Genomic DNA, 14,748 nt, shown 5'->3' with positions numbered 1-14,748 from the left:
GGATAAATATTAAGACATTGTGGCATGTATGTGTGCACAGAACAACTTGGTGAGTAAAATCTCGTGCTCACTTTTGTTCCCTCTGAAGACATTGACATCAACCGTGCCACCAAGGAGCTGTGTAATTTGGGCAAGTCACTTAACCTGTCTAGACCAATATCCTCATAGGAGTAGGGGAATGGGGGTACACGGCCACTGAGTGCTTTGGAAGAGCCCTGGCCTTGGGAGGAGAAGCTTTGCGTTCCCAACTGGGCCTCCCTTAGCTCCCGTGTCACCTAATCTCTCTGTGCCTCAGTTTCTCTGTCTGTAAGAATGAGGATAATAATCCTGTTCTGGCAGAACTGCGTGAGGATTATTTGCGAGAGCATGTCTGAAAGTGCTTGCAGGCCTGCCTGACACAGAGCAGATGCTGATAGGCATTGCTACCTGATCCTGGCTGCCCTGTGGGCACAGCCCCATGCTGCGCTCCTGTGGTTTGAGCACAGGGGGCCCCTTCTGCCAGAGGGTCAGATCCTGGGTGGTATCTTCCTGAAGTCCATCCTCTGCATTGGCTCCCCTTGGAAAGGGAAGAGCTTGTTGGCCCTTAGCAGGTGTTGCCATCCTCCTCTGAGGCCTGACACCTATCAGGAAAGCAAGAGGCCAGGGACTGGGAAATCTGGCCCCCATTTTCACTCTGGTCCACATTGGGCAGAAGATTGGTTGTTGTTTGACTCTCCACTGTGCCCCACATGTAAAATGGGGGTAGAAAAATGAGAACACTACTTAGACTTGGAAGAAAAAACTCAGTAATAACTTATGTGTACCGTCCAATGATTTGTACTCTTCGAGGTGCTTTCACATTGTCTAGGGGGCATCCCCTGCTCTGACCCCAAGTTATTTTTCTCTGGACAGGGCTCTATCCCAAGGCACTTTGGGGACCCAGGAGGTTGTTGGAGCTAGCCAGGTGCTGGGTCTAAGGAACTCTGTCTATTTTCTCCTCCAGAGGACCCAAAATAGGGAGCGGAACAGCCAGCTCCATGGAGGTGACCTCAGCTGTGGAGAGAAGTGGCCCTGAGCCACAGCCGGAGAATGGACACTTCCCAAGACACTGGCCCTGTCCTCGAGAAGACAGAACACCCAGCCTGATGGCCCCCCAGCCTCCTGGGGCACAGGGGATACAGGTCCAAGGCCCCTCTGTGCTGGAGTCCAAGGTGAGGGCCTTGAAGGAGAAGATGACAGCAGGCAAACAGGGGGCAAGCCCTTGCCTCACTTCTCACGAGCGGCCATCCCTCAAGAAACCCAAATGCAGACGAGTCAAGGTGGGTGGAACCAGGACTCCATCAGAGGGGTCTTCCCTACCTGATGCCGTGGTGGTCCATCATGCTCAGAACCCAAACGATGGGCTGCTGGACAGCAGCGTCACTGAGGAGGAGTCTGCCAGGAACGGGGCCCCCGGGCCTCCCAGGTCGCCTGCCTCTGGGCTCCAGAGGTGGAACAGGAGGAGCCCGTGGCCTCCAGAAGCAGTACGGACACTGCCTGACCACGACAGGGCTGTGCCGCCAGGGCCCAGCTCTTTGCAAGAGAGCTCCATGCACAGAGTCACTCCAAGCCAGCCTGAGGGCTCTGGTCCTTGTAACAAAACCACCCACAGGCCCAGCCTGAGGAAAGGAAGGTCATACCCCCTGCAGGATGGTCTCATCACACAGGAAGACCTGGACAGCTTGTCTCTGACGTCCGAGGAGGACTTCGTCCCCAGGCCAGCCCTGCTGGGGGAGCTCTGGAGAGCTGGAGACCTGGGGACCCTGGGCACCGGGGGCAGCACCTTGTCCCTGTCTGACCGCGTGGAGAGGAACCGCCTTCTGCTGCAGGAGATGCTAAGTGTTGGGGGGCAGGGCCCCTCCAAGGTGGGAAGCCCAGCCTGGACTTCATCCCGGGACAGAGCTGTGCCAGGTAAGGCCCACTCTGTGGGTGTGGTGGTGGAGGCACAGGAGGGAGTCCAGGAGAAGGAAAGGGGGAAGGGGGTTACTGCGGAAGGGTGGGGCGGGAAAGGGGGAGAGCACGGCTGGCAGTCACCAAATTCATCAGGATGTCCGCTTAGTCTTGGCTTTGACAGAGATTCATTACCACCTCAGCCCCATCTGCTAAAGTCCCCCCAGATCCCCCAGACCGATGGGAGGCCATCCTCTATCCTTGGGGTGGAGGCTACCACAATTTCTTCCCTGTGGCTTGTAGCTCTTTCTAGAGTAGCTTTTTGTACCTCCCTCAGATGACACATCCTCACCCCACAGTAGACCTCACTGTCCTCTTGGTAGGAGCCATTCTCCACAAACAGGGTTAGCGTACTGTCAGTCTGAGCTCAGCGTTCAGCCCTCGGAGGCAGCTTTTTCCCTTCCTTCTTCCCTCACCCAGCACCTGAGGGGACCCTGGGGCACCCCTCAGCTCATGCATGACAGTGCCCACCAGCAGTCACCACGACAGTCTATGCCTCCTCCTCGGGGGTCGGAGTCATCTGGGGAGTAAATAGCTTCTGGAGAAAACTTTCTCCTCCATGTTTCTCAAGTGGCAGCTAAGAGCCCAGTTTCTGGCTCTGCCCTGATCTCTGCTTCTGTTCTGGGTCCTAGAGCGACTAGCAGGGGACGTGGACTGGGACTCCGGCATCTCCCTGCAGGACGCTGACCAGAGCAGGTAAGATCTCAGAGCGCACATCTTCTGTCCCTCCCTCCCTCCCGGCAGTTGTCCCTGTACCTTCATTTACACAGCATCAGGAGAGCAGCGAGAGGGCAGGCAAACCCTGCAGCACAGGTGGCCATGGCTCCTCCCGGAAACCTCTTAGAAGGCACCAGCCACCCCTGTGGCCCAGGCTGTGCCGCTGCTACTTGTGCAAAACCATGGGGCACGGAGCACAGTGAAGAGTACTTTGCAAACGACCTGCTCTGCGACTTGGGACTCATTTCCCTGCCCCAGCCTCTGTCTCTTTATATTTAAAGTGGCCCAGATAATACTTGTGTGATGTATTGATACTTCTCAGGACTGTTGTGAGGCTGAACACAAGATAATGGACGTGAAAATCCTTAGGGAAAATATCCGAATGCAAGGCTTTTACTCCGCCAGTTCCTTTCCCAATCAAGGGGTGTGTTGGGTTGTGTAAAGGCCTTCACTGCCCCCAGCCTCCCTGACTTTGCTCTAGCCCCTCCACGAATGTCTCTGGGAAGCTGGGCCTGGGATGGGGCTGGGGCAGTGTCGCGACCAGGCAGGTGAGAAGACTACCCTCCGGGCGGGGTGAGGAGCCATCTGTGGGCCTGAGCTGGTGGATGCCCAGGCCTCGGCCTCCTCCTCAGTCTTTGCTGCGCACCTGGCACGTGAAGCTGAGAGAGGTCCCGGAGCTGGGAGCGGCCCCATTTCCTCAGCCGTGCAGTGACGTCACCCTCCTGAGGGTCTCGTGGTTTCTGCTGAGGGCAAAGGTCAGCAGTGTCACTTCTCCATTATCAGGCCCCTCCCTGCCTGATAAATTCCACTTATTGACCTCCCTCCCCTTCAGAACATGTGGACAGGGCCCCCCAGTCCTGCTTTCACAAAGCGAGGGCTGCCCAGGTTCAAGGGGTTCAGCCTCTGCCTGGCCACTGGCCTTCTCAGTGGCGTCAGCTGAGGGCCTGGCGGAGAGGGGGCTCTCTGTCTCCTTCCTCCCTCGTTATTTATAATTTGGAGTCGTGCCTGCCCCCTTCCTGCCAGGGGTCTCTTCCCGCCTCCACGGCCGCCACAGTCGGCCTCTCCTCATATCCCCTCCTAGCCCGGCCGCGATGTGGAGGGGTGTGACTGTGGTCCTCAGCGACACCCTGGCCCACGCCCTGTCCCCTCGTCCTTCCCTGGGGGGCCGTAAAGGATGCAGCCTGGGCCCACAGACCTTGTGCCCAGAGGAGGTGGGGCCTCTTCTTCTGCCGCTGCTCCTCCCCCACCACTCCCACCCTTTCTTACCTGGGCCGGCGGGGGGGGGGGGGGGGTGGGGGGTGGGGGGGGTGGGGGGGCGGGGGGCGGGGGGGCGGGGGGCGGGGGGAGGAAGTCTCAGCTGCAAGATGGCCATGGGGGATTTGTCCAGAGGTCACTATTGAAAGGAGAAGCCAAAGCTCCTGACTCACATGTTGGATAACAAATAATAAAAACACGCATCTTAAAGGAAAAGAACCTCAACCATGGGGTTGGGAGGGACTTTCCCCCAGTCCTGCGAGGAGATGGCATTTGTGTAGAATCCTCAGGGTAGGGATTTCTGGACTATTGTTTCACCTTCCAGACCATCTGCAGCAGGTTAGGGTTTGGATAAGGTATGTGGGTGTCAGCGTAGGATGTGTAGGTGTGTGCTTATGTGTAATGTATGATGATCTCACATGTCTATGTATGAAGGGAGAGAATGTGTGTGTGGAATGAGGTTGGTGCCCAGCGTATATCCGGGCATGGAGTTGGCATGGGAAAAACTGTCTTCTGGCTTGTTTGGAAGGTCATTCATTCACAGTGCCCCACGGACCTTTATTGGTGATCTATACTCAGGCCCCTGCTGAGTAGATACCCAGGCTGAAGGGCCAAAGAGCATACCTCTAGAGCCAAATGAGGAGCCCTGTCCCAGGAGGGCTCTACACATCCTAGTTCAAGGATGGGAGAAAGGTCAGCCATGTGTAGAGCCCTTCTGGGACAGGGCTCCTCATTTGGTTCTATTCCTGAGTCTCTTGGTCAGATACTAAAGTGGTCCCTAAGACACTGCAAGCTCCATCTCTCCCCTAAGCAGGATGGATTTATTGATGCTCCTTCTGTATAGCTGAACTCCCCGAGAGACCTTTGGAATAAGGCACACTTCCCTCAGCTCCTTACCCCTGGCCACATGGGACCAGGGTCCTGGGGCTTTGTGTACTGAGGGGCTGAAGACACTGGGCAGTGTAGACTCTGAGACTGTGGTCACCATCATGATGGCCATCCTGAAGGGGCCAGGACATCAGTCAGGACGTGCTCGGGCAGTGAGCCCCTCAGATCTTCTCAGTGTTTGAGACATAAAAGGTCCAGTTTCACACCCAGTCAAACTTAGCATCAGTGTAGTTCAGTGTTGCAACCAGATAACCCCCGTGACCAAGTTAACCCAACACGTATTTAATTATGTCCTCAATTGTTACTGCTCTGCATGGTGATAAGACAAGAAGCCCTGAAATGATGGTGACAGCAGAGACCAAGACAGTAGTCACTGTCTGACTGGGGAGCTGGCCCAGCTCATTGCGATGGTCACAGGGAGAGTCGACCGTGGAGACGAGACCCCTGAGATGCCGAGGGAACACCAGAAATGCCCCAGGACCAAATGGTTGTCCCCTCTACTGAGGGGCAAGAGGAGACTCCGTCCCAGAGGACCGGAGCAACCTGGTGGTCCTTCCCTCCAGAAGACCATGCTGACACTCAATTCCCAGACCTTGTGCTGCACCACATCCTCACTTTATCCTGATAGCGAACCCTATTGATTGTTCCTGTTTCACTGACAGAGACCCCTCTGGGGGGAGGCTAAATGACTTGCCCAGTCATACAGCTGTTAAGTTTTGGAGTCAGGGTCCACAGTCAAAGCTGCTCCGTGCCAAGCGCTGTGCCCTAACCATGAAGCAGCACTGCCACAAGCTGTCCCCACAGGCCATGCCTTGGGTTAGGGATCCGGGGATCCTCGGCCTCCCCCAACCTGGTATTCTCAAGTATAGACAAAGAAAGGTGAATGGCAGGTTCCATGGGATAAGCTCGTTTCTCTCCTAAGTCACTGTTGACATGATTCAGGAAATGGGATTGACTGGGGGTGGGGAGAGGATGAGGTGAGACGTAAGCACTTCAGAGGTGGCCAGCGGGGTCAGTGCTGTCAGCGACCTTGCTCATGGCCGTGTCTGGGCACTGGACTTATTAGAGATGGGGGGTGGGGGGGAAGTGAAGGATCCTCTGCTCAGGACTGGCTCTGCCCTCATCCGTTCTTAGCAGCCCATGGTGTCCCGTCCCTGCTGTCTGTAAAATGGCCAGGATCCACTTGGCCTCTCCCCTGTCTTGAGGCTCTGAGAGGGCGTATCAGGATTACAGATTGCCCCGCTTGTGCAAAAAGTACGTGGAACCAGAGGAGCAGCAGCAGTCAGTACAATGCTCGCCCCAGGCCCCGCACCAAAAGGGAGTCAGCTTTTTACAAAAAGGCACTCAGCCTTGGGCTGCTGCATGCATCCTGAGGCCCAGGGCCTTCCTTGGCAGTCTCATTGGAGAGGCCGTGCTATGTGACCCAGGCCCACTCTGCTTCAAATCAGGGCCTTCCATGTGTGTGATCTTGGGGGGCCCAGATCCTGAAGTGTGTCTGCAGGGACTTTAACTACTGCTCCGCTGTGGGATAAATGGCGAGGGTCTCTGGGGTTGTTTCAGTTGTGCTGTAATGATGAAGGAAGCTCAGAGGATTTCCTAGGTTGTTGATTTCCCCCCATCCCCATGGTGGAATCGTGCCCATTTCTATCAACAGATACAGAAACTGAGGCTCATAACAGGGAGCCCAGTCTCTGTGTACAACCTTGTCACAAGAAAAGAAGGAACAGGGTGCCAGCCGGCAGCAACTCAGACTTTGGTGGGTCCCAATTTTCAGGCCCCTGTTGAGATGGCTAGTGGTCAAAACTCCCTGCTCCAAAGCTGTTTGCAGACTCCAGTTTAAAGAAGGGGCAGACAGGGAACCCTCAAGAATCTCAGAGGCCTGGCCTGTGGCTCAAGTGGTCAGGCCCACAGCTGTGAGAAAATCTTGGGCTTTTAAAACTTAATTTATTACCTAGCATTTTGGAAGACTCTCCTGTGGCCCTACTACTGTGTGTAATTTCAGAAGGAATTCCCATTTTGCCCTCACTGCCCACTCTGCTTACATCAGCTTTGGCCATAGCTGTTGCTGGTGGATCTCCTTCTGGAGCTCCTTAGGGCCAAAGACCATGCTGTTCTTATCTCTGGGACCCCGTACCTGCCGAGTATCAGCACGGAACAGGCACTCAGAAAACGTTCGGCAGAAGCATGCATGCATGGGTGTAAGTGAGGGCTCACCAAGGGCTGGACGCCCCTGTGAGCTTGACAGGATCTGGGTGGAGCCAGGAGACGACATTCCAGATGGGTAAGGCTTGCAGAAGTGCATGGGAGAGGTGTGAGGTGGGTTGCGTGGAAGATGCTGTCAGGACACAGGGTGGAAATGTGGGCTGAGGCCACTGATGGAGAGCCTTGGAATTTAGGTTTTAGGTAAGGCAGTAGGAAATGGAGGGACGTTCGCTGTCTCCCTCCTGCCACATCCACTCCCTCCAGTAGGATGACCCTGTCTTCTGGCAGTGCTGGGACGTTGCTGTGTGCCGTGGCCTGGTACACGGGTAGCCTGGTGAGGGGATCTGGGGATCATTCTGGCTCCCTGGTTGGGTTCTGGATCTTCTGGTCCTAGTCTCAGGGGGTCATGAGGAGCCCTGGGGGTGAGCTTGGGAGAAGAAACTCTCCTGCATCTCCCCAGGATTTGCAGGGCTGTAACTGAGGACTCCCCCGGGCAAGGGTGTAATGAAGACTAGCCAAGCCCCTGTCCGTCCTGCATACCCCCCGCCACTCCCCATCCTGCCCACCAACTCAGATATACAGACGCAAAGGGAAACTAGAGGGAACCCCTCGCCACTCCCAAACCTGCCAAGACTACAACTAAAAAGAAAAAAGTTTCGTTTAACCACTCACCAGTGTTTTCAACTACGTACCGTGCTCCTGAAGTATCTAGGGTTCTAAGTCCTGGTGGAGAAGGAAGGATGCTAGCACTTCAAGTCCTACCTCACAGCTAGTGCTGCCTGCAATCGCCATGCATGTATGTCATTGTCACACTCACATACACCCCACACAGGAAAATTATGTATTATGCATTATGGTACTGATCTTTGTGAATAAAGAGGCTCAAGAAAGTTAATTTGCTCAAGACCATTCATCTTTGAGGAGTTGGGCTGAAATTCAAGAAGAGGAAGCCCTCCTCCATGGCCTCCAGAGTGGAGCAGGCCACTGTCCCCCTAGATGGGGGTGTCTTGGTCACCTGCCTCCACACATGCAGTGCTAGCAGAGCGACAGCCCACAAGGATTTTTTTGTCCTCCTTCTTCAGGAAGGCAAGGACAGAGCCTTTTTGCTCTCTCTGTAAGGAGTCGACGTCCTAGGGAAGCTCTGCACACCTCCACCCAGATCTTTTCAAAGGTGTTCAATGAGGCGTATCCCACAGCAGCCATTCTTTTTTTAAAAAATTTATTTTATTGAAGTATAGTTGATTTATAATGTTGTGTTAATTTCTGCTGTACAGCAAAGTGATTCAGTTATACATATTCTTTTTCATATTCTTTTCCATTATGGTTTATCACAGGATATTGAATATAGTTCCCTGTGCTATATAGTTGGATCTTGTTGTTTATCCATTCTGTATATAATATCGATAGTTTGCATCTGCTAATCCAAAACTCCCAATCCTTTCCTCCCCCACCCCCCTTCCCCCTTGGCAACCACAAGTCTGTTCTCTATGTCTGTAAGTCTATTTCTGTTTTGTAGATAAGTTCATTTGTGTCATATTTTAGATTCCACATATAAGTGATATCATATGGTATTTGTCTTTCTCTTTCTGACTTACTTCATTTGGTATGATAATCTCTGGTTGCATCCACGTTGCTGCAAATGGCATTGTTTCATTCTTTTTTATGGCTGAGTAGTATTCCATTGTATATATGCACCACATCTTCTTTAGCCATTTGTCTGTCGATGGACACTTAGCTTGTTTCCATGTCTTGGCTGTTGTGCATAGCGCTGCTGTGAACATAGGGGTGCGTGTATCTTTTTGAATTAGAGTTTTGTCCAGGTATATGCCATTCTTAAACAGCTCTTCCTTCTCTGTTGAGAGAAGCGCCTATTTATTATCTGGGCAGCAGTGTCCCTCCGCTACCAAACAGCCTCCTCCCATTCCCCATTCTATGGAAACTGCCTTTTCTGTGGAGCCCTGCTAAGGGCTCTGAAGGTCTAGAACAAAACCCACCAAACCCTCTCTAGCTTTAAGATGGCCTGTCTCTTCTAAACACACCTTTCTGGCAGACAAAAAGGGGATCTCTTCGGCAGGTGATTTTAGTTCGTGTTCAGGGATTCCATCCTTTGCTCAGTAAGGGGGTGAGAGTAACTTAACAAAATAATGGTGCAAATAGTAAAAGCAGTAATAATAAATGCTAATATCGATGGAATCTCACCAAGTTCCTGGCTCTGTGCTCAGCTCTTATAAGGGGATCAGTCTCACTTAACAACTGAGCCCCTATTTAGGAGAGGAGGAAGCTGAGCCTTAACCCCTAAGTGACCTGCCAGGGTGACACAGCTGGTAAGTGGCAGCCCAGAATTAGAACCGGGGCAGGCTGCCCCAGAGCCACGCTTCTAACCACCACTCTCAGCTCTGTCCTGTCTGTGTCCCGCAGCCCTGGGAAGAAGGTGTCTGTGGTAATGAGCCCAGACAGGCCCCTGCCTTCATGGAGCACGTGTTCCAGAATCAGTTCCGGGCCCACCTTTCCTATTCCCCTCACTCGGGGAACCGCACACAGTGTGACAGCAGGAGCGCTCTATCCTTGGTCATCAAAAAGCTTTCTAATATACAAAAATGGCACAAATGCCGGGCAGAAAGGCTTATATGTGTTCTGTATACTATATTTTCCCTCTACTTGCTGCATCCTGGAATCTGGGAAATGTCAGATCTCTTTACATTCCAAATTGTTTCCCTAATTCATATTCCTGGGATGAAAGAGTTAAAGCCGGACTTGCTAGAGCTTGTTATTTTAATCTAGGATTATGATGGCTGCAGAAGGAGGACACTCTGTCCCCCCGACCTCTCTGACTGGGGGACAATGGTGGTTGTCCTGACTGGAGAGCCTGACTTGGCTGTGCCTGGGTGGGAGGGGAGCTGCAGTCAGAGCTAAGCCTGTCTCTCTGCTAGGAAACGGGCTTAGGTGGAGAGACCAGAGCAGGAGGGGGCTGCATGCCGCCCTTTGTCCTGGGGAGCAGCTTAGGATGCTGGTGGTTGGAGGGGCAGATGGAAGGGCCAGAATACGCACGTGGAAGTCCCGTGGTCCCCAGCCAGTAGCCCTTTTAGGCGTTGCTGCTTCTTGAGGGCCAAACATCTGTGAACCCCCCGCAGAGGACGTCAGGGTCCCCCACCCCACCCTGTGGTACGGCAGGCTACCTGGCCAAAGGCCCTGGCTTACAGGGTGGCAATGTGAGTTCTGTCCCCTGTGTAACTCCCGCTGTCTACCGATGGGGAAACAGGCCTGGGGGAAGCACTCAGCCACTTTCTCCCTGTGCCTCACCCGCTGAGCTCACGAGCCCTCCATGTGCGAGCTTTCATGGCCATGACAAAAGCTCTCTGTGCTCAGATGGAGTTGTCTTTGCCAAGCCACACAGGGACCACCCCAGTCCTTCCAGGAAATCTCTAATGGAACTGTGACAGCTGGGACGGTGGGTTATAGTCCGTGATGGGAAGGGGTTGGCTCCAGGGCTGTGGTCGGATTAGAGTGGAGAGTCTCCCTTCTCCTCAGGAGTCAGAACCTGTCTGCCGGGCAGGGTTGTTGCCCCTCGGGTGGACCAAGACAATGCAGTGATGGGGGCTGGGCAGTTAGACTGGGACAGGCTCACAGCGCTGCACCTGTCTGCCCCCTGCCACTTGGGAGAAAGACCCCCTTCCTGCCACAGGGCTGTCAGGGCCTGCCCTCTCCAGGGTGCACCGTGACCGGGAGCTGCCTGCCCCGCTGACCCTGGCTGCCATCTGTGAAGGTAGCTGCTGCTCCCCTCCCTGCTCAGTTTGTTACTGCATGGATGCCTCCAGGCGCCTAAAAAACCCTGCTTTTCTAATCAGTGGAGAAACCAGCTTTGTCTGCCAGGAACCAAAGCAGGGCAGCTGATGGAAAAAGAAAAAAAATTAACAGCTCCAAGTAGAGGGAGCAGAAAGGAAACAGCCAAGCTGGAAAATGGTTTAAAAACCTGGGGGGAAGGCCGATCTTGGCAGCATCTGGCCAGCTGCCTGGAGCCCTCCTGCCTGCCCACCAGGTCTTGTGACAAATGCCCTCCGACAGCCAGGGAACCACAGCTGTCACCGGAAGGCTCCGAGCGTGCGGGCTGGCAGCCAGAGGCCTGCGGCTGCAGATGCGTCTCTCCCCGGGCTGGTAACCTCATTATCTCTGCTGGCGGAGCCGGAGCCTCGGGGAGCACAGCTGCTCTTCAGCCGTGCGTTGGAGGCCCTGCCTGCCCGGGAAGCTGTGCAAAGGGAGGCCTCTCCTCACAGGGCAGCAGGCCTGGAGACTCACTTTCATTCTCTGCCGTAAGCCCTCCTGGTTCCCGCACTGCGCCTGGGCCCTGCCAGGGTTCATAGGCACAGATGGTGCCTTTGTTCTGGCAGTTCTTATTTTTTATCTTGGTCCCAATTGCAGGATTAGGTGCAAATAATGAGAAAAAAAGAAAAAAGAAGGAAAAAAAAATTATGGTCTGCCCAGAGCTTGTGTAAGGTTGTCCCAAGGAGACCTCAGGGTTGTGCCATTTCCCACTCACATCTCTGTCATCTGTCACCTAGGAAACTACTTGGTACCTTCCCCTTGTCAAGACAAGGCCCCTTTCTCCAGGTGACCCATGGGGTGGGTAAGGCACGGGATTTGGCGGGCTGCAGTCTGAGATGCAGGCCGGGCTGAGCCTCTACCTGCCCAGGTCCTCTTTCTACGGACCCCCCTAGTGAGGACAGCCCAGCATATGTGCAGTGAGGACAGGAGCAGCCACGGGGCTGCGGAAGCCACTCCGCCTCGGCCTGCTCTGCGACCAGGGGCGGCGAGGGGACGGGGGATGTGGAGACACTGGGGCTGGCTGACGCCTGCTCTGCTTCACTCGATGTCCGACCTTGAGCGACGACGCACCAGGTGCTCCTCTGTGCTCCGGAGCCCTCATCTGTCAAGTGGAGAGCGCACCTGTCCCCAGCCAGCCTGGGGAGGCTGGGCTCCGGTCAGGGGGAGTCCAGCGCTGGCCGCATGTCATTGTCTGGGAGGTGGCTTTGAAAAAGAGCTGCTATCATTTTCTGCAGCTCTGGACTGGCTGGGGAGGAGGCAGCACACGCGGGAGGCGGAGAGGACTGCTAGAGGACCTTTATTATTATGAACCCGAGCCACTGCTGACTTAATGTGGGTCCAGCTTCATGTCTCTCAGCCCGGGACTGATGCCTGTCGGGATTGGGACTGAGGCCTTATGAAAATGTCATTCCCTCAGAGGAGCAGCACAGTGACGGGCAGAGTGCTGATTCCTTGTGTCTGCAGTGGGAGCTCAGGATGGTGCGGTGGGAGCTCCAGTGGGTACGTGTGGGTGCAGAGAGAGACAGAAGGAGAGAGGGAGGGGACACGTGTGAAGACCATCTGGCTGGCTGGGCACGAGCCCAGCCCGACAACCCCAGGCCCTTTTCTCCCCCTCCTCCAAGATAACTCCCTCTTGTCTGCCCAGGGAAGGAACAATAGAATAATCTGCAGACTCCCCTACCCTTTTCTAGATCCTCCTGGGCTCTCTGCCTCCGGTCTCTGAGCAGATGTCCAAGGTGGGCCAGCTCTCTGGTCCCATCCAGAGTCTCTCAGGGCCAGGCCCCAGGCTAGGTGCCCTCCTTGTGGGAGCTGGACAAGGAAGGCTGCACACGCAGGGCTGTTTCTGGCATAGCCACGCTCGACACTGTTAAAGCCCTCCTAATCCGTGTTATTTTCTTCTAATCCCTCCCCAACCTGCTCTGGCCCACGTGCCACCCTGCAGGTCCTTTAGTCCCAAGCCGGAGCCCGTGCTGAGCCCCAGGCATGAGGAAGCCAAGCATCTGCTTCAGCGAGCCCGCATGAAGGCCAGGACCCGGCCCGTCCGTGCCAGCCACGATATTGTGCCCACCCTTGCCCAGGGCAGCCGGTGAGTGGGGCCCGGCTCAGACTGGCCTGGGAGGGCTGTGGCAGAAGAAGAGATGGGATCCAGCCATAATGCCGCTGCTCGCTCCTCCCTCCTGTCTGTGTGTGAGTTTTTCCTGTGTCAGGCATTGCTTTCATTCTAGTCAGTCAGCACACCTTCATTGAGGGCCTGCCCATGTTCTGTTATGGAACATAATCCGAGCTCCCTGGAGGACAGAGGTCACAGTCTCCAGGGAAAAAGACGGGCACACGGATCAATACGGTTCCGTGGGCGGTGGTGTAGGAGAGGAAAGATGCATGTGCAGGGCAGGAAGCTTACTGTAACTCCGCTGGAAAGGACAGAGTAGGCTCTGGAGGGTGTGGCTTGTAAGTTGGGGCTTGAAGGAGACGTATATATTCAGATGAGGGCAGATGAGGGAGGCAGGGGTGAGCATCCCGGGGTCAAAAACTGAGCAGAAGCACCATGCTCAGGAGTTTGGCCAGGCTGGAGCCTGAGGACATGCTGGGGGGTGCACGGTGTGAAGGCCAGAAGGCTCGGTGGAGGCCAGTCATGGAGGCCTCCAGGCCTGCTGAACAATTTGGATGCCTCCTGTAATAGCTAGGAGCCACCAAAGGATCTGAGGCAGGTGGGTAGCACCATCACATTTGCATTTCAGGAAAGCTGGTCTGACTGCAGGCATGGGTTGGATCTGGGGACTCAGGGGCAGTGAGGAGGCTGCACCGTGATCCTGGTGAGCAGTGATGGGGGCAGGGTGTGGAGGTGAGAGATTGCCAGGACACAGAGCAAGCAGGCTTAATGAGGCAGCAGAGAAGCGGTTAAGACTCTGGAACCAGACCACTGAATTCCGGCTCTGCCACTTACTAGCTGTGTGCTCTTAGGGAAGTCTGTGTGCCTCAGTTTCCTCATCTTCAAAATGGGAATCATACGAGTGCCTATCTTAACAGGGTTGTTGTGAGGGTTATGTGAGTTAACATATGTAAAGTGTTTAGAACAGCACCCAGCATATAGTGAGTACGATACGAGTGTTACCTCTGACTGTTAATCATTTAATCAACTGGATGAGGGGAGCATGAGAAGGGGAGGCGTCCAGGATGCAGCCCAGGGTTCTGACTTGGTGTCTGGAGGTTTGGTGGGTCCTTAGCCGAGAGGTGAAGCCTAGGTGCAGGGTCAGGCTTTGGAGGGGTTGCCCATAGAACACCCACTGGAGATGCTTATCAGGCAGTTGGATACAGGAGCCGTAGAGGAGAAGAGAAGTCAGAACTGCGGATTTGGGCATTACCCTGATTTCACGATGCTGGAGCTATGAGGGAGGCTGAGCTCATCAGGGATGAAGAGATGGGAAAAGTACAAGTTCAAGGACGTTCAGACCAGCATTCCACATATGTGGCTACTCCTTGCGTGACATCCCATCCCCGTCATTGTGCCTGTTCCGTGTACAGTGCATCCCAAGCAATCACTTACATGTGGCATTTGCTGGTACAGCTGGCCTGCGATGAGGCCGCCAGCCTGTGCCAAAGTGCCCCAGGCCCCAGCAGGACCACGGCACAGGGGGCACTAGAGGCAGCGAGGATTCTCAGCGGAACTGGATCGCGTGCTCTTTGAGGGGATGCTGAACCCTCTCGTTAAAGGCTGAGTACCTTCCTGGCACCTTTGAGATGACTCCAGCAGGAGCAGGAGGCTGCAGCCTGCCTCTGTGTTCAGTGTCACTGTGACCCCTGGGAGAGGGGCTCAGGAGACCCTAAATCCTGGCAAGATGTACCAAACAGGCTACTCTTTATCTCCACATTTTGTACCTTGTCTCCCTCTGGCTGGAGGAC

At 54.7% G+C, this 14,748-nt stretch overlaps 2 protein-coding genes across 5 annotated transcripts in view; one reads left to right on the top strand and one right to left on the bottom strand.

Annotated features, from left to right (window-relative positions):
- Positions 1-14,748, bottom strand: part of STX6 (syntaxin 6) — a 97,866-nt gene that overhangs the window by 9,434 nt on the left and 73,684 nt on the right. The gene's annotated exons all lie outside the window — the stretch shown is intronic.
- KIAA1614 (KIAA1614 ortholog) overlaps positions 1-14,748 on the top strand; it is a 36,490-nt gene that overhangs the window by 1,057 nt on the left and 20,685 nt on the right. For 3 of the 4 annotated variants that reach the window (XM_060132067.1, XM_060132080.1, XM_060132072.1), the window contains 3 exons: positions 983-1,929; positions 2,601-2,664; positions 12,791-12,934. In XM_060132067.1, the coding sequence (XP_059988050.1) occupies positions 983-1,929; positions 2,601-2,664; positions 12,791-12,934 (1,155 nt within the window). The remainder of the gene's footprint in view (positions 1-982; positions 1,930-2,600; positions 2,665-12,790; positions 12,935-14,748) is intronic. The other variant, XM_060132090.1, reaches the window with a different exon arrangement.

Source organism: Lagenorhynchus albirostris, chromosome 2 (assembly GCF_949774975.1).
Source record: "Lagenorhynchus albirostris chromosome 2, mLagAlb1.1, whole genome shotgun sequence".
NCBI lineage: Eukaryota > Metazoa > Chordata > Mammalia > Artiodactyla > Delphinidae > Lagenorhynchus > Lagenorhynchus albirostris.
The sequence above is the reverse complement of the archived record's forward strand: the minus strand, read 5'-3'. Positions and strand labels throughout refer to the sequence as shown.